The 26059-nt window shown below is 47.3% G+C and overlaps 1 protein-coding gene across 3 annotated transcripts in view; it reads right to left on the reverse strand.

Moving 5' to 3' along the window:
* The window catches only part of SYNGR3 (synaptogyrin 3), a 130877-nt gene that overhangs the window by 93421 nt on the left and 11397 nt on the right, over nt 1-26059 (reverse strand). The window contains exons 2-4 of one of the 3 annotated variants that reach the window (XM_044304799.1): nt 7279-7513; nt 5723-5865; nt 665-1313 (exon numbers count right to left, since the gene is read on the reverse strand). In XM_044304799.1, coding sequence (XP_044160734.1) covers nt 1104-1313; nt 5723-5865; nt 7279-7513 — 588 coding nt within the window. In that variant the 3' untranslated portion in view covers nt 665-1103. Of the gene's footprint in view, nt 1-664; nt 2438-5722; nt 5866-7278; nt 7514-26059 lie in introns of those variants that run through there. The other 2 variants (XM_044304801.1, XM_044304800.1) reach the window with 2 other exon arrangements.

The raw sequence follows: 26059 nt of genomic DNA on the forward strand, positions 1-26059 counted from the left end.
ATGTAATACTTAATTTCTCCTGCGGTGGCACTGTAGGGTAATTCAATAGTTGATCATAGGATTTCCCACAGACTACAGGTAGTCACTTGGGGGGGGGCTCAGCTTATGGTTTGGGGGAAAGGGATTGTCCAAAGTCTGCCATATTACGTTAGGAGCTGTCACAGCATTATCCCTGTTACAGGAGGAATATTCTCAGAAGCCGAATGTTCTGATATAATACAAAAACCTGAGTGTATGAATAATGATAAAAACGACTTATACTAATATTCTACTCTGTTTTGCCCACTGTGTATAGATCAGGTTATATAAAATTATCCTATATGACATAAAAGTAAATACAACTATCTAGTGTCCTTCTGGAGAGTATCTGCCTATTTAAGGGAATCTGCCAGATCTCCTATCTGACAGTATCATCGGATAGAGGAAGAGATGCTGAATTCGGGGATATATAGTTTTCTATGGTTTCAGTTACAATTTTCATGTAAAACGCTGCCTAAATGCTGCCTGCTTCTGAGCCTGTGAGTCCTGCTTCCCCCCACCCACACACAGTGATTGATCTGTCAATCACTTCTGTGTGGGCGGAGTTAGTAGGACTCACAGGCTCAGAAGCAGGCAGCATTTAGGCAGCGTTTTACATGAAAATTGTAAATGAAACCATGGAAAACTATATATCCCCGAGTTCAGCATCTCTTCCTCTATCCACTGCTGCCTTCAAATCAGATGTCTGACAGATTCACTTTAAGAGGGGTGCCAGGTTAGACCTCTTGAGTTGGTTTTATTAAACTGTTAACCCCCTTGTCCTCTGCTATTAGCTGTAGTCCAATAACGAGTAGAGGCCTACCTTAGAGGGAACACCTTGTAAATAAAAAAAAAGTAAAAAAATAAAATAAAATAAAAAGCAAAAACAGGAAAACCTTTTTGAAGTGATCACAAACAAGCAATCATTGTCACAGTACAGAATGCACTGTACATCTAACTACGGGGATCATTCCGGTAATCACATCTAGAATGTACAGCAGGATACGGTAGTCACTCGATGCTCTGCACTGTATCAGTACACTTGTTATATCTGCATCCAAACATCCGGGGTCCACCCGTCTCCATCAGTACGAGGGTGCTTGGTATCCCTTGGGGCTGACGTCTGCGTTCTCTGTAAAAGGAGGACTTTGATAGGTTTCTGTAGTTTCAATACCGCTGCCTGTGGGGTAGCCTGGGTATCCGGCGTTGGGTCCAGGGGCGAAGTTGTCCGTGGCAAACAGGGACATATCAGTTCCTAGGCGGAATCTCTGGAAAGCTTTCAGAGCCATACAAGCCTGGGGGAGAGGGTATGTTAAAGGGTTAATAATGGGCTAAAAGGCAGAAAGGTAGGCAACAGAGGGTTAATAAAAGTCAGTGGCAATACAAATCGGCACAGGAGATTAATAAGCTGGATATTATAGGAAACATTGCACGCATCATTTTGGAAGGCAAGGGCGTAGTTAAAGGGAAGGCGGCCATTTTGAAATGGTGAGAAACGGAGACAATCTTTTTAAAAAGAAATATTCGTATATTGCCTTTAGCCATTACGACCAATGTGGCTTAGGGTAATAAGTCCTAGAATATGTCCTAGATGGGGAAATATAGTGATATGGAAGACTATAGGTGGAATGTATCCTAGGAAATGAGGTCATTTAAAGGGAGACTCCATTTTCACTTATACATTAGACGTCCACTGAATCTGCATTCTCAGGCATTTGTAGTACGTTTTGGGATGCGGCTCAGTGATACTGGTGACAGCTGGTCAGTGACCACCATCAGATCTAGCTGCTCACGGTGGGGATCATGATGGTCATACTGGTGGCAGCCCTGGCAGGGTGGGGGGGGAGGGGTTTGTGCATATTTACCCCAAAGCAGGCAATTTTGGGGTGTTTTGGGGATGGGACTTGATGTCCAGAGTTATGGTAGCAACTATGTAGATGAAGGGATTATATCCCTTTAAGGAAATATTCATGCTATGGACGTATCCAAGGGGGAGATAGTGGCTGGCCGAGGGGCGGAGAAAATCATCTTCTGCTATGTCATAGATACAGGTAATGGGTGACGTCCGTGATCTGTGACTACCACTGATTTCCGGGTTTGTAACATGATGGAGCCCCTTTGACACTGCTCAGAGGTTTTTTTTACGCAGCATTCTCAGCACAGTGCCATTGATTTCAATGGGCCATCGCCTTGAAAGTTGTACCTAAAACTGAAATCTCTACACTATATGACAAGTCAGATGATCACTTTGGATGGATTTCCCCTTTAAATGCTTAAAAAAAGAGTTTGTTAGTCCGGGTTAAGAACGCACAGGCGACACAGAGGCAGGGGGGGTGCGAGGAGGGGGGATAATCCTCTGCTCCTCTTCACCAAAGGCTAAGCGGTTAAATCTGTCCAGGGCACATAGTGATATAAACGCCTGAAATAGGAAAAGAGGATTAAACATATACAGGGATGCCCGGTCACAAATCCAAAATTCCAGTAATCCAGAAAGTCTGGTGATCCAGAAGGGCGGTAGTAAGAAATGTGCTCAGAGAACATTCTATAGAAAGTGCTTTAGCCAGCAGGGGGCGACAATGAATTATGTGGCTGAATTATGGTCATTCCGGTAGTTTGGGCAACAAAACCACAGACTAACGGCCGATAATAATGTGATGACGGTCATCAGTCATACATTCACATGGTAGTCACATGCGCGATATAAAGCTGGAGTGCACACTGATGTCCTCTGATGCATAGAGGGTAAAGGGGTTGTCCAGGATTAGAAAAACATGGCTGCCTTCTTCCAAAAACAGCACCGCAACTATCCACAGGTTGTGTCTGGTATTGCAGCTCCACTGAAGTGATTGAAGTTGAGCTGCAATACCACACACAGCCTGTGGGAAGGTGTGGCGCTGTTTTTGGAAGAAAGCAGCCATTTGCTTCTAATCCTGTGCAATCCCTTTAAGGCCTGTATTTTTAACGGCCTAAAAAGTGTCAATTACTCCACCAACCTATCTTCAGCATGCATGGTTGGGTGGAGAAGTCCAATGGATCTTGACCTCTAAAGACATTATTCCACCACCCTGTCTTTACCATACATGGTTGGGTGGAGAAGTCCAATTAATCTTGACCTTCTTAGACATTACTCCACCAACCTGTCTCCAACATGCATCTTTAGGTGAGAAGTCCAATGGATCTTGACCTTCTAATACATTACTCCACCAGCCTGTGTTCATCATACATGGTTGGGTAGAGAAGTTCAGTGGATCTTGACCTCCTAAGACATGACTCCACCACTATGTCTTCACCATGTATGTTTGGGTGGAGAAGTCCTGTGGATCTTGACTTCCTAAGACATTACTCCACTAACCTGTCTTCACCATGCATGGTTGGGTGAGAAGTCCAATGGATCTTGACCTCCTAAGACATGACTCCACCACTATGTCTTCACCATGTATGTTTGGGTGGAGAAGTCCTGTGGATCTTGACCTCCTAAGACAATACTCCACTAACCTGTCTTCACCATGCATGGTTGGGTGAGAAGTCCAATGGATCTTGACCTTCTAAGACATTACTCCACCAGCCTGTCTTCATCATACATGGTTGGGTAGAGAGTCCATTGGATCTTGAGTTCACCATATGCAGCATAGCCAGATACTGCCATGCACCGTCCAATCCTCATTGACTATAAATGGATCTGACTGGGATCCGGACGCTTTCTGGCATAAATGGCGGCTTTCGGGCTCAAAATGGCGGAAACCAACCAGATCCCAAACATGGACACAGACCGAATACGGATTCTTCACTAAGGGTACTTTCACACTAGCGTTATTAGAATCTGGCAGGCAGTTCCGGCAACGGAGCTGCCTGCCGGATCCAGCAAACAGTATAAAAACGGATATCCTTGTTTTACGGATCCAGTATTTACATTTTTCCAAAGATCAAAAGCGAAATTAGCTCCTCCTATGTCCCGGCGCATGCGCAGGCCGGAAAACCAATGCGGCAATTTACACAACGCTTGGTACCGGATCTAGCATTAATACATCTCTATGGAAATTAATGCCGGCAAGTGTGGTATTGTTCTGGGATTTTTGTCGGAAAAAATACTGCAGCGTGCTGCGGTATTTTGTCCAGTCATATACCGTAAAGGGGACGGAACGGAAGACATCCTGATGCAAAGTGAACGGATTGCTTTCCATTCAGAATGCATTCAGACAAAACTGACGCGTTTCTTTCCGGTATTGAGACCCTTTACCGGATTTCAATACCGGAAAAGAATAACGCTAGTGTGAAAGTACCCTAACATCTTTATTTATAAAACACAGGTGTCAAGTGGACACGGAAATGAGAACGGGGCCTTAGGCTGGGCAATGAAATGTCAACCGAATATGTTATCATGGTCAACTTAAAGGGACACTTCCATCATTTAGAATTTTTGAATGTTTTTCTTTTTCATTTCAGCCATACTATGCCATGGAGAATTACATACAGAATAATATCCTTCTGTAGTAGGGAGCAAAGAGAGCTAAAACTCCTATATAGATGGGTAATCTATTGTCAGGTGACCGCTGTTGTAAGGGGAGGATGTTATCTGCAGGATAATCCTCGTGATGACAGTAGGTGTAGAATGGGGAATAACAGTATGTCAGCTCTATTGTTCTCTTAATAGGCCTTGATAAAGATGGCAGCGGAAGAGCATAGCATTGATCGCTGTAACGTGATTCTCTAATGGAGTTACTACAGGGGTGGCTCTCTGGCCGGTGTTATGGTCTGACTGAGAGAGTTCAGCGAAACTGTCTGCCGTGCTAAAAACCCAAACAAAGAGGAAGTTAAAGAGAGACTTCAAAAAATGATATCCAGAAAACCATCCTTGTTTTCTGTAAAAATAAATGATGTGGAATATTCAATATATGTTAATATGTGGTTAAAAAAACATTTTGATGGAAGTGGCCCTTTACATTACAGCGGCTACCTATCATTTTGGACCCTCCAGGGTGGCAGTCTATTGACTGTGCATTATACAAACCCCACACATGGTTGTACTGATGGGCGCCATTACTTGGACACTATATGGTGATATTTCTTCACTTCATGGTACACAGCACTATATGGCACTATTATTTTCCCAGTGAGCGGTAATATTATTTAGGCCTCTTGCACAACGTATTTTCTTTCCGTGTCCTTTCTGTGTTTTTTTTTGCGGACCATATGCGGAACCATCATTTCAATGGGTCCGCAAAAAAAAACGGAAGTTAGTGCTTGTTCACACGACCGTGTGAAGCCCGAGCCCCTGCTGTGGACTGCAAATTGTGGTCCGCAATGCACAGGCACTGACCGTGGCCCAGCCGCATGGGGATCGTGGACCCATTCATTTGAATGGGTCCGCGATCCTTCTGTTCTGCAAAAAGATAGAGCATGTTCTATCTTTTTGCGGTGCGGAGGCACGGAACGGAACCCCAGAAAGCACTCCGTAGTGCTTCCGTAGTGTCCCGTTCCGTGCTTCCGTTCTGCACTGTTCCGCATCTCCGGATTTGCGGACCCATTGAAGTGAATGCGGAATGCGCACAGAACGGTGCCCATGTATTGCGGCAATGGGCAGCACACGTTCGTGTGAACGAGCCCTTACTCCGTGTGCATTCCGTTTCCATATGTCCGTTCTGCAAAAAAATAGAACATGTCCGCAATAATTGTATAATAATTGTCCGCAGGACGAGGCACTCACCCAGGAGATAATGGAGAAGAAGGAGAAGGCAATGGCGGCTCTCGCAGCATCGGCCGCTTGGTCTACTGCCGGCACTTTAGGTGTCCTTTGCCATTGGTTGGCCAAGAAGCAGAAGCACACGAACCAGAGGAAGCTCCACAGCCCTGCGCCAAAGAGAGATGAGAAAGATGACGGGTTATACATTGCAATAGGCAAGGCTTTGTTAGATCTATTGCTGGGCCTGAGGGGGCGGAGCATGACACACTGGAGAGATTATTGGTGTCATGCTCCGCCCCTCAGGCCCTGCACTAGGCCTAACACAGCTTTGCCTGGAGTGTTCCTACCCGTGCGTGACATCTGATCGTTATAGGCGTTAATAAATCGTAAAACGTCACCAACTGCAGCTTTTACTTTATGATTTATGCAACGGAAACGCCGTTGTATTGAAACCACAGATTTCATGATAAAAATCTATAAAAAGAGGAAGAAACTGCGTGGAGGGGTGAGGGGTGCAGATAATCTACAACGGGTATAAAGTGTTAGACAATGATCATAGAGTTAAGACTACAACCCCCAGCATGTGCTGAGTCGGCAAGGTCGGACCCCATTCTGATGCTGGATGGTCACACCTATCCTCCATGATCCATAACATCAGCGGAGAGAGGATCACAGGTTCTCCACCCCATTAAAGGGATACAGCCAGCCTGGCCTGGGCCCTCTCTCCTCAGGGGCCCCATAGCTTGCTCCGGAACTCGCAGCTGAAGTTTCCATTTGCGCCTCTAAAGGGAAACCCACACGCGGGGATTAAAATTAACCCTTTGCTACGGTTCAGAGCGTCAGCTCCAGCGGCGAGGGTCGGGGCCCGCGTTAAGCTATTAGGAAAACAAGACGTAATTACAGCGCGCGGCAGGTACGACGCCAGTAAACAGCGAGGGACGGAGGGCGCAGACACAGCCGCCAATTTAGGGGAGTCGCTGAAACTCTATATCACGGCAAAACTACCGCTAAATGTCTATGATTATACCGGGGAAATATCTCATTATTCTGTCCCACTCTGTAAGGGGATTCCTGTGCTGTTCCACTGTGCAAAAATTAAGCGAGGGAGGAACAATTTAATTTATATGTTCTCTGTCATTTTACATAGGACTGCAGGTTAATCTTAGGTCTGAGAGGTAGTGGTAAATTCAGCTCTGCTTCATCTGCAACTATGTTAGACCCTAAATATCAAGTACAGCAAACCCCAGCTGGGTACATGATGATGGCGTCATACATGACGTGTTGACGCCACAACCTGACACTGTTATGGGGGTCCTTTGGCTAATAGTGTTAAGTAGATCCTGTGGCTGGTACTGATATAGGTATGGGGGTACTGTGGCTGGCAGTGTTACGTGTTTTTAGCTGCGTCAGCTCATCGTTCATACATGTACTCAATGTCTGAAACTTGTAGGACGCCAACATGATTCTTATACCACAACCCAATTTATACCCACTAGGAGAAACCCCACCACCAACAGGGCACAATAAAGGCTCACAGTAGGTCACCCACCGCCTGCTGGCACTGGTGCTGATGTACTAACCTGAGAAGCCCATATCCAGAATGACCGCTTTTTTCCTGTCCTTGACGCTGCTGATTTGGGGAAAATTAATGTCCAGAATGATGAAGAACACGCAGGCGAAAAAGGCGATGATCCCGACAGAGATGGCGTAGTTACAAGCGTCTTCATTTCTGTTGTAGACACAGTGCAGCTGCGGGCTGTCGATGTTTATATAACCTTCATTTACTATGGAGCCAAAGACTACCACGGAGAAAACCTGAAACGGTTAATAACATCTGGTTACCAGCGGCCACCAAATCTGCTTGTCACAGCTACCTCTACTTCTGGAGCGCCCCCTATAACAGCAGTCTGGATGTGTAGTCTGGAGCGCCCCTATAACAGCAGTCTGGATGTGTAGTCTGGCAGCGCCCCTATACAGCAGTCTGGATGTGTAGGTTGGGGGAGGGCCTTATTTTTTTCTGGTGCGCCCCTATAACAGCAGTCTGGATGTGTAGTCGGAGCGCCCCCTATAACAGCAGTCTGGATGTGTAGTCTGGAGCGCCCCCTATAACAGCAGTCTGGATGTGTAGTCTGGAGCGCCCCCCTATAACAGCAGTCTGGATGTGTAGTCTGGAGCGCCCCCTATAACAGCAGCCTGGATGTGTAGTCTGGAGCGCCCCCTTATAACAGCAGTCTGGATGTTGTAGTCTGGAGCGCCCCTATAACAGCAGTCTGGATGTGTAGTCTGGGGCGCCCCTATAACAGCAGTCTGGATGTGTAGTCTGGAGCGCCCGCTATAAACAGCAGCCTGGATGTGTAGTCTGGAGCGCCCCCTATAACAGCAGTCTGATGTGTAGTCTGGAGCGCCCCCTATAACAGCAGTCTGGATGTGTAGTCTGAGCGGCCCCTATAACAGCAGTCTGGATGTGTAGTTGGAGCACCCCTATAACAGCAGTCTGGATGTGTAGTCTGGAGCGCCCTATAACAGCAGTCTGGATGTGTAGTCTGGAGCGCCCTATAACAGCAGTCTGGATGTGTAGTCTGGAGCGCCCCTATAACACAGTCTGGATGTATAGTCTGGAGGCCCCCTATAACAGCAGTCTGGATGTGTAGTCTGGAGCGCCCCCTATAACAGCAGTCTGGATGTGTAGTCTGGAGCCCCCTATAACAGCAGTGGATGTGTAGTCTGGAGCGCCCCCTATAACAGCAGTCTGGATGTATAGTCTGGAGCGCCCTATAACAGCAGTCTGGATGTGTAGTCTGGAGCGCCCCCTATAACAGCAGTCTGGATGTGTAGTCTGGAGCGCCCCTATAACAGCAGTCTGGATGTGTAGTCTGGAGCGCCCCTATAACAGCAGTCTGGATGTGTAGTCTGGAGCGCCCTATAACAGCAGTCTGGATGTGTAGTCTGGAGCGCCCCCTATACAGCAGTCTGGATGTGTAGTCTGGAGCGCCCCCTATAACAGCAGCCTGGATGTGTAGCTGGAGCGCCCCCTATAACAGCAGTCTGGATGTGTAGTCTGGAGCGCCCCCTATAACAGCAGTCTGGAATGTGTAGTCTGGAGCGCCCCCTATAACAGCAGTCTGAATGTGTAGTCTGGAGCGCCCCCTATAACAGCAGTCTGGATGTGTAGTCTGGAGCGCCCCCTATAACAGCAGTCTGGATGTGTAGTCTGGAGCGCCGCCTATAACACAGTCTGGATGTGTAGTCTGGAGCGCCCCCTATAACAACAGTCTGGATGTAGTAGTCTGGAGTCGCCCCCTATAACAGCAGTCTGGATGTGTAGTCTGGAGCGCCCCCTATAACAGCAGTCTGGATGTGTAGTCTGGAGTGCCCCCTATAACAGCAGTCTGGATGTGTAGTCTGGAGCGCCCCTATAACAGCAGTCTGGATGTGTAGTCTGGAGCGCCCCCTATAACAGCAGTCTGGATGTGTAGTCTGGAGCGCCCCCTATAACAGCAGTCTGGATGTGTAGTCTGGAGCGCCCCCTATAACAGCAGTCTGGATGTGTAGTCTGGAGCGCCCCCTATAACAGCAGTCTGGATGTGTAGTCTGGAGCGCCCCCTATAACAGCAGTCTGGATGTATAGTCTGGAGCGCCCCCTATAACAGCAGTCTGGATGTGTAGTCTGGAGCGCCCCCTATAACAGCAGTCTGGATGTGTAGTCTGGAGCGCCCCCTATAACAGCAGTCTGGATGTGTAGTCTGGAGCGCCCCCTATAACAGCAGTCTGGATGTGTAGTCTGGAGCGCCCCCTATAACAGCAGTCTGGATGTGTAGTCTGGAGCGCCCCCTATAACAGCAGTCTGGATGTGTAGTCTGGAGCGCCCCCTATAACAGCAGTCTGGATGTGTAGTCTGGAGCGCCCCCTATAACAGCAGTCTGGATGTGTAGTCTGGAGCGCCCCCTATAACAGCAGTCTGGATGTGTAGTCTGGAGCGCCCCCTATAACAGCAGTCTGAATGGGTAGTCTGGAGCGCCCCCTATACAGCAGTCTGGATGTGTAGTCTGGAGCGCCCCCCGATAACAGCAGTCTGGATGTGTAGTTTGGAGCGCCCCCTATAACAGCAGTCTGGATTGTAGTCTGGAGCGCCCCCTATAACAGCAGTCTGGATGTGTATTCTGCAGCGCCCCCTATAAACAGCAGTCTGGATGTGTAGTCTGGAGAGCCCCTATAACAGCAGTCTGGATGTATAGTCTGGAGCGCCCCCTATAACAGCAGTCTGGATGTGTATCGGAGCGCCCCCTATAACAGCAGTCTGGAGCACCCCCTATAACAGCAGTCTGGATGTGTAGTCTGGAGCGCCCCTATAACAGCAGTCTGGATGTGTAGTCTGGAGCGCCCCCTATAACAGCAGTCTGGATGTGTAGTCTGGAGCACCGCCTATAACAACAGTCTGGATGTGTAGTCTGGAGCGCCCCCTATACAGCAGTCTAGATGTAGTCTGGAGCGCCCCTATAACAGCAGTCTGGATGTGTTGTCTGGAGCCCCCCTATAACAGCAGTCTGGATGTGTAGTCTGGAGCGCCCCCTATAACAGCAGTCTGGATGTGTAGTCTGGAGCGCCCCCTATAACAGCAGTCTGGATGTGTAGTCTGGAGCGCCCCCTATAACAGCAGTCTGGATGTGTAGTCTGGAGCGCCCCCTATAACAGCAGTCTGGATGTGTAGTCTGGAGCGCCCCCTATAACAGCAGTCTGGATGTGTAGTCTGGAGCGCCCCCTATAACAGCAGTCTGGATGTGTAGTCTGGAGCGCCCCCTATAACAGCAGTCTGGATGTGTAGTCTGGAGCGCCCCCTATACAGCGTCTGGATGTGTAGTCTGGAGCAGCCCCCTATAACAGCAGTCTGGATGTGTAGTCTGGAGCGCCCCCTATAACAGCAGTCTGGATGTGTAGTCTGGAGCGCCCCCTATAACAGCAGTCTGGATGTGTAGTCTGGAGCGCCGCCTATAACTGTAGTCTTGAGCGCCCCCTATAACAGCAGTCTGGATGTGTAGTCTGGAGCCCCCCTATAACAGCAGTCTGGATGTGTAGTCTGGAGCCCCCCTATAACAGCAGTCTGGATGTGTAGTCTGGAGCGCCCCTATAACAGCAGTCTGGATGTGTAGTCTGGAGCGCCCCTATAACAGCAGCCTGGATGTGTAGTCTGGAGCGCCCCCTATAACAGCAGTCTGATGTGTACTGGAGAGCCCCCTATAACAGCAGTCTGGATGTGTATCTGGAGCGCCCCCTATAACAGCAGTCTGGATGTGTAGTCTGGAGCGCCCCCTATAACAGCAGTCTGGATGTGTAGTCTGAGCGCCCCACTGGATAGTCTGGAGCGCCCCCTATAACAGCAGTCTGGATGTGTAGTCTGGAGCGCCCCCTATAACAGCAGTCTGGATGTGTAGTCTGGAGCGCCCCATAACAGCAGTCTGGATGTGTAGTCTGGAGCGCCCCCTATAACAGCAGTCTGGATGTGTAGTCTGGAGCACCACCCTATTAACAGCAGTCTGGATGTGGTAGTCCTGGAGCGCCCCCTATAACAGCCGTCTGGTATGTGTAGTCTGGAGCGCCCCTATAACAGCACTCTGGACGGTGTAGTCTGGAGCGCCGCCTATAACAACAGTCTGGATGTGTAGTCCTGGAGCGCCCCCGTATAACAGCAGTCCTGATGTGGTAGTCTGGAGCAGCTCCCATAACAGCAGTCTGGTATGTGTAGTCTGGAGGGCGCCCCCTATAACAGCAGTCTGGATGTGTAGTCTGGAGCGCCCCCTATACAGCATGTCGGGATGTGTAGTCTGGAGCGCCCCCTATAACAGCAGTCTGGATGTGTATTCTGGGAGCGCCCCCTATAACAGCAGTCTGGATGTGTAGTCTGGAGAGCCCCCTATAACAGCAGTCTGGATGTGTAGTCTGGAGCGCCCCCTATAACAGCAGTCTGGATGTGTAGTCTGGAGCGCCCCCTATAACAGCAGTCTGGATGTGTAGTCTGGAGCGCCCCCTTATAACGCCTAGTCTGGATGTGTAGTCTGGAGCGCCACCCTCCCCCTCTTATAACAGCAGTCTGGATGTGTAGTCTGGAGCGCCCCCTATAACAGCAGTCTGGATGTGTAGTCTGGAGCGCACCCTATAACAGCAGTCTGGATGTGTAGTCTGGAGCCCCCCTATAACAGCAGTCTGGATGTGTAGTCTGGAGCGCCCCCCTATAACAGCAGTCTGGATGTGTAGTCTGGAGCGCCCCCTATAACAGCAGTCTGGATGTGTAGTCTGGAGCGCCCCCTATAACAGCAGTCTGGATGTGTAGTCTGGAGCGCCCCTATAACAGCAGTCTGGATGTGTAGTCTGGAGCGCCCCCTATAACAGCAGTCTAGGATGTGTAGTCTGGAGCGCTCCCTATAACAGCAGTCTGGATGTGTAGTCTGGAGCGCCCCTATAACAGCAGTCTAGATGTGTAGTCTGGAGGCGCTCCTCTATACAGCAGTCTGGATGTGTAGTCTGGAGCGCCCCCTATAACAGCAGTCTGGATGTGTAGTCTGGAGCGCCCCCTATACAGCAGTCTGGATGTGTAGTCTGGAGCGCCCCCTATAACAGCAGTCTGGATGTGTAGTCTGGAGCGCCCCCTATAACAGCAGTCTGGATGTGTAGTCTGGAGCGCCCCCTATAACAGCAGTCTGGATGTGTAGTCTGGAGCGCCCCCTATAACAGCAGTCTGGATGTGTAGTCTGGAGCGCCCCCCTATAACAGCAGTCTGGATGTGTAGTCTGGAGCGCCCCCTATAACAGCAGTCTGGATGTGTAGTCTGGAGCGCCCCCTATAACAGCAGTCTGGATGTGTAGTCTGGAGCGCCCCCTATAACAGCAGTCTGGATGTGTAGTCTGGAGCGCCCCCTATAACAGCAGTCTGGATGTGTAGTCTGGAGCGCCCCCTATAACAGCAGTCTGGATGTGTAGTCTGGAGCGCCCCCTATAACAGCAGTCTGGATGTGTAGTCTGGAGCGCCCCCTATAACAGCAGTCTGGATGTGTAGTCTGGAGCGCCCCCTATAACAGCAGTCTGGATGTGTAGTCTGGAGCGCCCCCTATAACAGCAGTCTGGATGTGTAGTCTGGAGCGCCCCCTATAACAGCAGTCTGGATGTGTAGTCTGGAGCGCCCCCTATAACTGCAGTCTGGATGTGTATTCTGCAGCGCCCCCTATAACAGCAGTCTGGATGTGTAGTCTGGAGCGCCCCCTATAACAGCAGTCTGGATGTGTAGTCTGGAGCGCCCCCTATAACAGCCGTCTGGATGTGTAGTCTGGAGCGCCCCCTATAACAGCAGTCTGGATGTGTAGTCTGGAGCGCCCCCTATAACAGCAGTCTGGATGTGTAGTCTGGAGCGCCCCCTATAACAGCAGTCTGGATGTGTAGTCTGGAGCGCCCCCTATAACAGCAGTCTGGATGTGTAGTCTGGAGCGCCCCCCTATAACAGCAGTCTGGATGTGTAGTCTGGAGCGCCCCCTATAACAGCAGTCTGGATGTGTAGTCTGGAGCGCCCCCTATAACAGCAGTCTGGATGTGTAGTCTGGAGCGCCCCCTATAACAGCAGTCTGGATGTGTAGTCTGGAGCGCCCCCTATAACAGCAGTCTGGATGTGTAGTTTTTGATTGACAAAAACTCTGAGTTTGATGAATATAAGAGAGAACCGATCTTTTTACATCTAATGGAAAAATATTATCATTTGACTCATGCTCGCCAGAAACTGATATCGCTGGACGTACAATCTCTTGGTTCATATAAATAGTAGATGAAACCTTTGGTAGAAACCCTGGCATGGTTCTTAATACTGTGGCTTCTGGAAGAACACGTAAATAAGGTTCTTTACAGGATAATGCTTGTAACTCACTAATTCTTCTTGCTGAAGTAGTAGCTACTAGGAACAGAGGTTTACAGGACACGTGTTTTATTTGAGAATTCTCCAAGGGTTTCAAATGGAGGTAAACATAGATGTTTCAGAACTATGGAGAGGTCCCAGGACGACACCGGAGCATGGCACACAGGTTTTATTTTAGACAGAGCTCTGAAAAATCTAGAAATAAACGGCTCTCGAGTAAAACGTCTATCTAGGTTGGCATTGGTAGCTGTAAAAATGAACCTTAATGCATCTTTCACACGGGCGTTGTGGGAACATGCGCGATTTTTCCGTGTGAGTGCAAAACATTGTAATGCGTTTTGCACTCGTGTGAGAAAAATCGCGCATGTTTGGTACCCAAACCCGAACTTCTTCGCAGAAGTTCGGGCTTTGGATCGATGTTCTGTAGATTGTATTATTTTTCTTTATAACATGGTTATAAGGGAAAATAATAGCATTCTGAATACAGAATGCATAGTAAAATAGCGCTGGAGGGGTTAAAAAAATAAAAATAAAAATTTAACTCACCTTAATCCACTTGATCACGCAGCCGGCCTCTCTTCTGTCTGTCTTTCTTTGCTGTGTGCAGTAACAGGACCTGTGGTGACGTCACTCCGGTCATCACATGGTCCGTCACATGATCTTTTACCATGGTGATGGATCATGTGATGGACCATGTGATGACCGGAGTGACGTCACCACAGGTCCTGTTACTGCACACAGCTAAGATGAAGACAGAAGAGATGCCGGCTGCGCTATTTTACTATGCATTCTGTACTCAGAATGCTATTATTTTCCCATATAACCATGTTATAAGGGAAAATAATAATGATCGGGTCTCCATCCCGATCATCTCCTAGCAACCATGCGTAAAAATCGCACCGCATCTGCACTTGCTTGGGGATGCTTGCGATTTTCACGCAACCCCAATAATTTCTATGGGGCCTGCGTTACGTGAAAAACGCAGAATATAGAGCATGCTGCGATTTTCACGCAACGCACAAGTGATGCGTGAAAATCACACCGCTCATGTGAACAGCCCCATAGAAATGAATGGGTCGGGATTCAGTGCGGGTGCAATGCGTTCAACTCACGCATCGCATCCGCGTGGATGAAGAAATCCCTCTTGAGTTAGCAGGTCCTGGGGAAGTGATAGCTTCTAAAGCCTGCCTCTCGAAAGAGTTATTGCGAGAGGAAACCAGGCCCTTGCGGGGCCAGTATGGTAATATCGCAATGGCTTCCGCTTTGTCGTCTCTGATCTTTCCCAGGACTCGAGGAATAAGAGGCAGAGGTGGAAAGACGTAAATTAATATCTGTCATGCCCTGCTCGGACGGTGTGCGGAGGTCTGTCAGATTGGCAGCACGTGTCTAACCTTTTGTTTGTTTTGGAATCATGCTGGATCCGCCTTCCTTCAGGTGCTCTGGGTGGGGTCAATGGCTTAAATTGCCTTCAATCCCAGAGGGCCGTGCGGGTTATAGAATTCTGTCTGGCCTTGGATTCAAGGAAGGAAGGATTGTCTGTTCCAGCTCAGATAAGTTTGATTTCTGTTTGTGTGGTTTGCGGTCTAGGCTATTTGTGTGTCTTCTGCCCCTTCTCCCCTTTCACCATCTCAGGGATTCTAGGGTGTTTGCAGTCCAGGCACGAGGACACTTCATACCTACCATCAAGGTCTGAATGTGGGCTTAGCAGCATAGGGAGAGAAGTCAGGGATGTGCTAGGAGGTGACCTGTCCCCAGCAGTTAGCCTAGACACTTGTGTATTTGGTTGTCTGTGTATCTGGGATCCTGTCCGCCGTGACAATATCCCTGTCCAGGAGATGGAAAGACCGTCTAGAGTCAGAGGATGATTCATCCTGTTGAGAGAACCAGAAACTTTCGATTTTGGCGTTTTGTCTTGTTGCCATGACATCTAGGGTTGGTGTTTCCATGCTGTGAACAATCTGCAAGAATATCTCTTGATCTAGAGACCATTCTCCTGGATGCAACAATCTCCTGCTCGAATGATCTGCTCTCACATTGAGCTCTCCTTTTATATGAACTGCTGAGATTGATTTTAGGTAAATGTCTGCCCATTTCATTATCTGACTGCACTCCTTTGCTAGGAGACAATTCTTCGTTCCTCCCTGCTTGTTCAGGTAATAAACGGCAGAGATGTTGTCTGACTGGACTCTTGAACATCTTGAAGACGAAGCTCCGGAAGGAAATGAGACAAGGCCAGCCTGATCGCTCTGAGTTCCTTCATGTTCGAGGTGAGGACGCATACCCCCTGCGTCCATCTGGTCCCTACATGAGCACCCCAGCCCAGGTTTGAAGCATCCATAGTGAGGACTATGGTCTTTCGCAATTAAGAAAATAATGACTGTAGATCACGAATTCTCGAATTTGCAAATATATGACGAATATTCGCCCCAAATGTTCACGAAATATTGCCCCTGCCACTCATCACTGCTCGTTCTTCCGCGGGCACTTCTTCTAAAGCATGTTTTGCCATGAATTCTTTTAAAAGCTGGAAAATAATTGGAGATTTGTTTGTTTATCACAAACCGTTCTTTTGGAGTTTGCTTGAGTTCCAGGGAATATCCGTGGATAATAGTCGAACGCACCCAAGCGTCTGAGGATGTCTGAAGCCAGGTTGTGACATGGTATTTTAGCCTTCCTCCTACAGGATATATCTCTTGCCTGGCATCGAAAGATAGACCCTTTATCAAAAGGTTTCTTTTTGGGGATAAATTTAGCATTCTTATCCTTTTTCTCCTTCTTTGGGAAGTGAAGGCACGAAAATTTCCCTGTGTTCTGGACACTACAGTAGTTTGAAATCTCTGAGGTCTAGAATATATCTTCCGAGCAGAACGAGGAAATTAAGAGACACCTTTGTTTTCATTCAAAGATTTTAAAATCGGTTCTAATTGTGGCCCAAATAATGATGAGGGCTGAAAAGGAAGGGAACAAAAATGATATTTGGATGGGACATCCCCATTCCATTCTTTAATCCATAGGACTCTTCTAGCAGCATTGGATAAAGCCAGGGATCTGGAAGAGAACTTTGAAGTATCCAACGGGGTATCACATAAAAAAATCAGTCGCTGATTTCATTAGGGTATTTTCACACTAGTGTTTTTCTTTTCCGGTATTGAGTTCCGTCCTAGGGGCTCAATACCGGAAAATAACTGATCAGTTTTATCCTAATGCATTCTGAATGGAGAGTAATCCGTTCAGGATGCATCAGGATGTCTTCAGTTCAGTCTTTTTGACTAATCAGGACAGAGATAAAACCGCAGCATGCTACGGTTTTATTTCCGGCCCAAAAAACGGAATGCCGGATACGGCATTTTTTTCCATAGGAATGTATTAGTGCCGGATCTGTCCTTCCGGTCTGCGCATGGTCAGACCGAAAGAAATGTGAAAAAAATAAATGCCGGATCCGTTTTTCCGGATGACACTGGAAAGACGGATCCGGCATTTCAATACATTTTTCAGACTGATCAGGCATTTTTCAGACTGATCACGATCCTGATCAGTCTTACAAATGCCATCAGTTGGCATACGTTTTGATGGATCCAGCAGGCAGTGTGTGAGTAGCCTAAGGGTACTTTCACACTATTTCGCCGTGCCGCCGGACCGCCGCTCCGTCCTCATTGACTATAATGGGGACGGGGGCGTAGCTCCGGCGCATCACGTCAGTGCACGGCGAGCAATCCATTCAGGATGCACCAGCAGTGCGCGGTGAGAGGCCGCCGGACTAAAAAGTCGGACATGCAGTACTTTTAGTCCGGCAGCCTCTCACCGTGCACTGCTGTGCTGTGCCGGAGCTACGCCGGAGCGGCGGTCCGGCGGCACGGCCAAATAGCGGCAGGACGGATCCGACAGTCTGCCGCTAGTGTGAAAGTAGCCTTAGTGGTATATTTTCAAGGATTTGCTCTCTAGGAACTCCTTCTTCAATATCTTGTGTTAGTTGAGAAAGCCATCATCTCAAAGCACTTGCTACTGGGATAGAAGAAATGGACGACTTGACCGCCATGGAAGACATAGTATACGCTTTTTTTTAAAAGGTTATCTGATTTCCGGTCTATGGGATCTTTTAGGAGAGAAGATTCCTCTGCAGGAGGAAAGCCTAGCCACTGCTAAATCCACTTTTGGTGGTAACTCCCATTCACTAGTTGCTTCTGGATTTAAAGGGATTCTGTCACCAAGTTTTGGGCTATAGAGCTGTGGACACGCACGGCTAGATCGCCGCTAGCATGTCCGCAATATACCTGTCCTATAGGGCTGTGTGCTTTTATTTTCTTTAAAAAAGGATTTTAGAGATATGTAAATTAGTCTTGTAGGTGTCCAAGGGGCTGTACGAACCTTCCTGGTGCCCAGCCTTGCCCAGCCACGCCCGCCTGTGAAGGAGCCCAGCACCGCCTGTGTCCTCCGAATCTCCTCCTTTCATCAACGATAGATTGCCATAATATCGCGATGCGCGAGCTCGCACATGCGCAGTTATTTCCCTGAGGCTGATGCCAGCACAGGGAAGGAACACTATACCGGCACTGCACATCGCGAGATTACGGCAATCTATCGTTGATAAAAGGAGGAGATTCGGAGGACATAGGCGGTGCTGGGCTCCTTCACAGGCGGGCGTGGCTGGGCACGGCTGGGCACCAGGAAGGTTCGTACAGCCCCTTGGACACCTACAAGACTCATTTACATATCTCTAAAATCCTTTTTTAAAGAAAATAAAACCACACAGCCCTATAGCACACATATATTGCGGACATGCTAGCGGCGATCTAGCCGCACGTGTCCGCAGTTCTATAGCCCAAAACTTGGTGACAGAATCCCTTTAAATTATAGGTAGATTTGAATCTAGCTCCCGGATCTATCCTCTTTTCAGGCTTTATCCCAATCCTTTTTTAGCCAGCTACTAATTACTGGATGAGTGGGTAGCACTTTTTCTTTAATAGAATAGCTGCTCTTTCTTTGATTTATCCTTTATCTGATTCGGCCGCCTGGTTGACAGCTTTAATCAATGTGGAAATGTTATCTTTGTTTAATAAATAAATACATCTCTTCCATGGATACATCATCAGAAGAAAGAGAAAGCTCTTCTCCCTCTGAATATTCTGAGCTATTTGAAGGATCCTCTGGGACGGGGGAAATAAAATTCCTTTTCTTTTTAGATTTAGCAGCAGAAAAAGCAACTTTCATTTCAGCGAAGGTTTCAGAAAGCTGGAGGTGTTTGAGACATGTGAGTTTCACGGCGATTGATCGCAATCCTCAGGCATTGGGTTGTTGGCAATTATCACAAATATTGGGGTTAGATTTTCCCCGAACGCTGAGGAGGATCCATCTCTCAACAAAAAATAATATGAGACACAGGTAACATGTTTTCAAGGATGGAGAGTGGTATCCAAAGCTACCTTAGAGCCAGAGAGGGTTCCGCTGCCCGGCAGAGCGCGGCGACCTAAGGAACTAGACGGACTTTTAAACTTTCAAATCTCGGGGGGTCCCGGGCATGCGCAGAGCGAAGTAACTCCGCATCCATTTCGGGACGCTCTGCGCAGAAGTGGTAGCTGCAAATACAGTGGAGGAGGTTAAGCATGCATGGGATAGGCATAAGGCCATCCTTCATATAAGATAGGGCCAGGGGCTATCCATAGTATTCAGTATATTGGGCAGACTAGATGGGCCAAATGGTTCTTATCTGCCGACACATTCTATGTGCCTGCGCAGAATGTCGCTTGACACAGCCGCCGCTACCATCTTGGATCCCCTAAGTATGCGAACGATGCGAACGGAACATCCACTTACCCGCAGTTCACGAGAGAACCTCAGATGATATTCAGGCTGATATGTCTAGATCAGGTATGCTCAACCTGTGGCCCTCCAGCTGTTGCAAAACTACAACTCCCATCATTCCCGGACAGCCTACAGCAGGGCATGGTGGGAGTTGTAGTTTTACAACAGCTGGAGGGCCGCAGGTTGAGCATCCCTGGTCTAGATGATAGCAAGAACTCCCTGCTTCAATCCAAACCACCTTCCGCTTGTTCACCCTGCAGGGGTTAATGGCCGAGGGATACATGTATACAGCACAGGGTGAGAGGTTGCAAGCCGAGGGACCCCCTCCCCCCAAAAAAGGGTATGCAACAACGGCACATCACCCAATATGGAACCTTAGAAACTCTCTCTGTATATAGGGTTCAGTCAGTAGAAAGGTAGAGACACACTTACGGTAATTTATACAGGAGCTAATTAGTTAACTGTTTGAACTGCTAATTAAACTGTGTCGGCAGTTAAGGAGTTATTAACCCCCTATGTGTGTGGTGCCGTAGGACGATCAGAAAATTAGGATTTAAAGGGGAAATTCACCCGACACTTATCCATGGGATCGGTGAGCGCCGCCATCTTTCACCCTCAATGCTTCGCCGCTTGCACAGATGACTAAGTGTGAAAGCGTCTTTAGTGCGGCCTATTTTTATTTTAGCGACTTCTCACTTCGCCGCAGTCTCACTCTCTGTGACGCACTCCCAGAGCCGGAAGCTGACGCTCTGAATCTTATTATCATTTTCCTTACTTTTCCTCTGGGAGACATAACAGAACCCACCATGTCCAGAAATCCCCGCTCCCCCCTCTGTATTGCAGGACACCTCAAGGACTTGTATGGACTTATAAATGCCTTTTAAAGGGGAACTCTTTTTTTAAAGGGAGTTTCCCCACTTTAAATATTAAAGGGCCTGCACACCTTTTACCCTATGGGCCCTCTAAACAATACAAGCGGGTGCCCTTGTTTTATTTTAGAATGATGCATGAAAATAGCTCAATTCCAAAATCTTCCCGATTACCAAGAGTCCCCCTTTACTGGTCATGTGCAGCTTTATAGTCAATCACATGGCATATGAGCAATCCGATCATCATGTAACTGGATGATAAACTGCACCTAGCTCGTTGAGTAGGACTCTTCTCTGCCTGTGACTTTAAATTCAATCCACTTAGGGTCCACCTATGCTTAGCACTGGCACCGCCCCTGCTTAAGTCTTAAAGGGCAATACTCCTTAAAAGCTGTACTGAATTAATTTAATTTTGTTGGGCCTACAAAATAGATTAGACTACAGATTCTTCTCATTGGACATCTTTGGCCTCGCAGGTCATGTTTTTGTAGGGGGGTTTCAAAAATATTCCTAGGGGAATAAAAATTCACAGCAGAGTGAGAGAGGGGTGTAGCATGTCGCCGATCCCTAACAGCATCGGATTTTACACTCTGATGGTAATGAAAGAGCATCTCTGTCTCATCTATAGAAAATGTAAGATATGTGTGAAGTCAGCAGGCCTGCACATTCCTTCTTCTCAACACACCGGGACAGCCAATAGGTCATGGTCTCCAACCTGTCTTTCTCCATCTGCTGCAAAACTACAACCCCCATCATCCCCTGACAGCCCAAGGATTAATACGATAGGGGGAAAAAATATCTGAACAATACCAACTCACACAACTGATGTGTTTGTTACAGTGTATCAGTGTGTGGACTATCCTCTGTGAGCTGATACATACTGATACATTTTAGCAAACTGCTGCTTTGTATAGCTCACAGAGGATTCCCTATTACGGCTCGTTCACACAACCGTATGGCTTTTTCAGTGTTTTGCGGCCGTTTTTAACGGATCAGTTTTTCTGCTTTTTGTTTCAGTAGTGTTTCCGGTTCCTTTCCATTTTTCCGTATTGCATAGGGTACTTTCCCACTAGCGTTTTTTGTCCTAGGAGCTCAATACCCGAAGAAAAGTGATCAGTTTTATCCTAATGCATTCAGAATGGAGAGCGATCCGTTCAGGATGCATCAGTTCAGTCCCTCTTACGTTTTTTGGACGGAGAAAATACCGCAACATGCTGCAGTTTTCTCTCCAGCCAAAAATACTGATCACTTGCCGGAATGCCGGCATTCATTTACATTGAAGTATATTAGTGCAGGATCCGGCATTAAGTGTTCCGGCAAAACAGATGCGGCTTTCCGGTCTGCGCATCCGCAGAACTTTAAAAATGCAAAAAAAAATTAATACCGGATCCGTTTTTCCGGATGACACCGGAGAGACTGATCCGGTATTTCAATGCATTTGTCAGACAGATCTGCATCCGGATCCTTCTGACAAATGCCATCAGTTTACGTCCGGATTGCCGGCGACGGAACTGCCTGCCGGAATCCTCTGCCGCAAGTGTGAAAGTACCCTTATACAGTAACTACATAGAAAAAATTGGGCTGGGCATAACATTTTCAATAGATGGTTCCTCAAAAACGGAACGGATACAGAAGACATACGGAGTACATTCCGTATGTGTTCCGTTTTTTTTGCTGACCCATTGACTTGAATGGAGCCACGGAACGTGATTTGCGGGCAATAATAGGACATGTTCTATCTTTCAAAGGAACGGAAAAACAGAAATACGGAAACGGAATGCATACGGAGTACATTCCGTTTTTATTTTGCGGAACCATTGAAATTAATGGTTCCATATACGGACCGTATACAGAAGGCAAAAAATCGGCCTGTATACGGAACGCAAAAACATTCGTGTGAATGAGCCCTTAGGGCTCGTTCACACGACCTTATATCCTTTTCAGTGTTTTGCAGGCCGTTTTTCCCGGATGTATTTTTCTGGGGGGGGGTTTTAGTAGTGTTTCCGGTTCTGTTCCAGTTTTCCGTTCCGTTTTTCCGTATGGCATATACAGTATACAGTAATTACATAGACTTGCTTAAGTTGTTCAGGGCAATACTCCTTAATGGGGTTATCCAACTACTATAATGACCCCCATAAATTCCTAGGCCCCCCTATACATTATACTTACCTGCTCCCTGGCACGTGCGTCACTCCGGATCCCTGCACGGCCAGGAGTCTCGTCCTACTATTGGCTGCTCGCTCCATCACCGGATGTTTTGATCTGAGTGACAGGGAGGTGCAGCGGTGGCCGCGCAGAGATCCGGAGATACGTGGGTGTCATGGAGCAGGTAAGTATAATGTATCAGAGAGGCCCGGCATAGGGGGGGGGGGTCATTATAGGGGTTGGATAACCCCTTCAAGGGTCGATTCACACGTCCGCCTTTGGGTCCGGATCTGTTCATTTTCAATGGGGACGGAAAAGATGCGGACAGCACACAGTGTGCTGTCCGCATCCACATTTCCGGTCCACGGCCCCGAACTACTGATCCGCGGCTCTGCAAAAAATAGAACATGTCATATTCTTCCCGGTCCGGTGTTTTGCTGATCCGCAATTTGCGGATCCGCAAAACACTGCGGACGTGTGAATGGACCCTAAAGGGGTATTCCTATGTGGGACATTGATGGCACATAGCCAGGATATTCCATTAATGTCAGATAGCGGAGGGTCTCACTTCAGAAAAGGACCACTGAAGTAACCAGAAAGCAGCGGCACATGCACGGTGACCCTCCAATCACCGCTATGGGAGTTCTGAAAATAGGCGGGCATGCTTGCACCGCTATTTTCAGAACTGTCAGAGAAATCAATGGAGATTCACTTCAGGGGCCACTTTCTCTAGATAGGAGCGGGTCCCAGAGGTGGTACCTGCACCCATCTGACATTGATAGCATATCCTAGCGATATGCCACATGGACCAACCTTTTTAAAAGCTATGAACACCTTTGGGGCAATTTCTTTTTATGATTGCATTTTACTCATTTCGGTCTAAAGTCATTTTTTCAACTGGTTTTCCTTAAAAATGTTTAGCCATTTTTAGGATACAAGGGTTAAAAAAAATCTGCAGAATATTACTTCTCAATCCTGTCATCTGACGGCTCATGTGAAGCGTTATCTCTGATATCCTGACCTCATAAACACTCATTATAGCTAACGTTTTATCAAACTGAAAACAATAGATTAATAATATAAATAGAATAAATAATTGAATATAGAATACAAATATAGAGGAAATAAAATAAATAAAAATACAGAATAAATAATTGTTTATGAGTTTAAAGATCAGAGATAAGGCTTCACATGAGTCGTCAGCTGACGTGACTGAAGTGATACACTGCAGACAGATTTTTAACCCTTGTATTTCAAAAACGGCTGAACATTTTTAGCAAAGACCAATTGAAACAATGATCTTTCGCCCAAAATGAGTAAAATGCAATCTTAAAAAAATTGCCCCGAAGGTGTCCATAGGCTGTTCTCGATTCAATCTACTTTGTTAGGCCTCCAGAAGAGAGCAGACTGCTGATCCCTCTCAGTGGACGTCTTTGGCGCCACACCTGTCCGCAGGTTGATCATGGTATTGCAGCTCAGTCCCATTTACTTCAATGGTGCAGGTCTGAATACAGATGGAACAGTCGAGGCAAAAAGCAAAAATATATAATCAGAACCGATGCTTGTTGATTCTCTGGCAACCAACTGGTTAAAAAGCGTCAGACAGTCAATGAGTCATGTATGGCGTTTCAGTTCCCATCTGGAAATCTGCCAAATATCCCATTTGCATATTTAATTTTACGCTTATGTCTCAGTTTTTGGTAATTGAAGATGGCTCGGAGCTCTGAGCATGCAAGATAAATATTAGAACTCGGGAATGCAATTTCACTGATGGGCTGAACATCACACAATGAAAGCGCAAATGCGAATAATTGCATAAAAGAAAAAAAAAATCTAAATAAAAATATGTGGGGTCCAGTTTGTACCCAAAATAATGACCCTGATAGTTCAAATGTATGCTGCGTCTTGATAAAAGGATGGCCTTGATGACCAGATCTTCTTAAAGGGATGGTGCCTGTTAGAGAGGGGATGTCTAGACTCTGTAAAAGGGGTGTGGCCTGATGTCAAAGGGACAGTATAGCCTCAACCCTCTAAAAGGGTTGGAAAAAAAGGAAAGTCCTGATGGTAGGACCTGCTAAAAGGGATAGAGCGAGCTTGAAAAAGGATAACATGACGGGGGTTAGGCTTGTTGAAAAAAAGGGATATTATTGAGCATATCCACCTAATAGAGGCGACGCTTAATAGAAAAAAGGAGAGCCCTGACGTCTATACCCTACAAAGGGGGTGGAGCTTGGTGATGAAGGGATAATCCTGATGCCTAGACCCCTCCTAAAAGGGGCAGCAATTGTTGTAAAAGGGATAACCTTGCTTGGATCTCCATGACAGGGAGGGGGTATTGCTCATTACAATAGGTGAACATGAACTGAATGCGTAAGTATTCACCCCCATGAACTGAATGCGTAAGTATTCACCCCCATGAACTGAATGCGTTAGTATTCACCCCCATGAACTGAATGAGTAAGTATTCACCCCCATGAACTGAATGCGTTAGTATTCACCCCCATGAACTGAATGAGTAAGTATTCACCCCCATGAACTGAATGCGTTAGTATTCACCCCCATGAACTGAATGAGTAAGTATTCACCCCCATGAACTGAATGCGTAAGTATTCACCCCCATGAACTGAATGCGTAAGTATTCACCCCCATGAACTGAATGCGTAAGTGGTTTGGCAGGGACTCCACTGGAAGGAATCCTACCTTAGGCCTGTATTACACCAACCGATTATTTGACCAATATCTGTCCAATCAGACCAATAGTTGGTGTGTATAACGAAAGATCTGTGTGTGTAATAGGCCATCTGACCAACTATTATCTGTCAGATAATCTGTTGGTGTAATACAGGCCTTAGAGTCTAATATCCTCACTGCCAAACCAATCAATCCATTCCAGACTGGAAAATCAATAGGGATCTTCTCCAGAGGGAAAGTGACTCCATGTGACGTGTTCTCAGCGATTATCAGACGAGAACCTCTGAGGTCCTGCTGTACACAGAGGAGGGATCACTCCCATCATTATTACATGACTTTTTTTTTTATTTCATGTCATAAATAAAATTCCCCCAACGTAACAGATGTGACCACTGGACGGAACTGAAAGGTTCCTGTAGCAATTTCTGGATCTGTATTTTAAGTGAGAAGTTAAAGTGTATCTGAAGGACTGGACTTTCCATCTAAAATTAGGGGTTTTCCACCCTTATCTATCTATCTATAATATCTATCTATAATAGAGCTTTATTGGCAGGACAAAATACATATTAGCATTGCTAAAGCAAGTGGGAAATAATTGGGTAGGGTTGGGGGGCCGGGGACACGTCCAGGGTGGGGATATAGGCGTCCATGGTATATCAGGCTCCTCTCAGTCTATGGCAGGCAGTAATGTATTGTGCAGCTGTGGCCGCTGTGTTCTCCTCTTCCCCCAGCAGTATAGAGAGTCTCTCTTCCTCCTCCATGGAGGTGAAGTCTGGGCAGAGATCAGACAGTCTCCTGAAGTGGGTGTCCGTCATGGCCATGGCTGAGTGTCTATCTATCTATCTATCTATCTATCTATCTATCTATCTATCATACAGAGGTAGCAATCACACCCGGGCCTTGGTGTCTAAGAGACCTAAAGGCTCCATAGGGGGCATAACTACTGTGTGCAAAGGGCACTGGGCGG

Source organism: Bufo gargarizans, chromosome 8 (genome assembly GCF_014858855.1).
Source record: "Bufo gargarizans isolate SCDJY-AF-19 chromosome 8, ASM1485885v1, whole genome shotgun sequence".
In the NCBI taxonomy this organism is placed as follows: domain Eukaryota; kingdom Metazoa; phylum Chordata; class Amphibia; order Anura; family Bufonidae; genus Bufo; species Bufo gargarizans.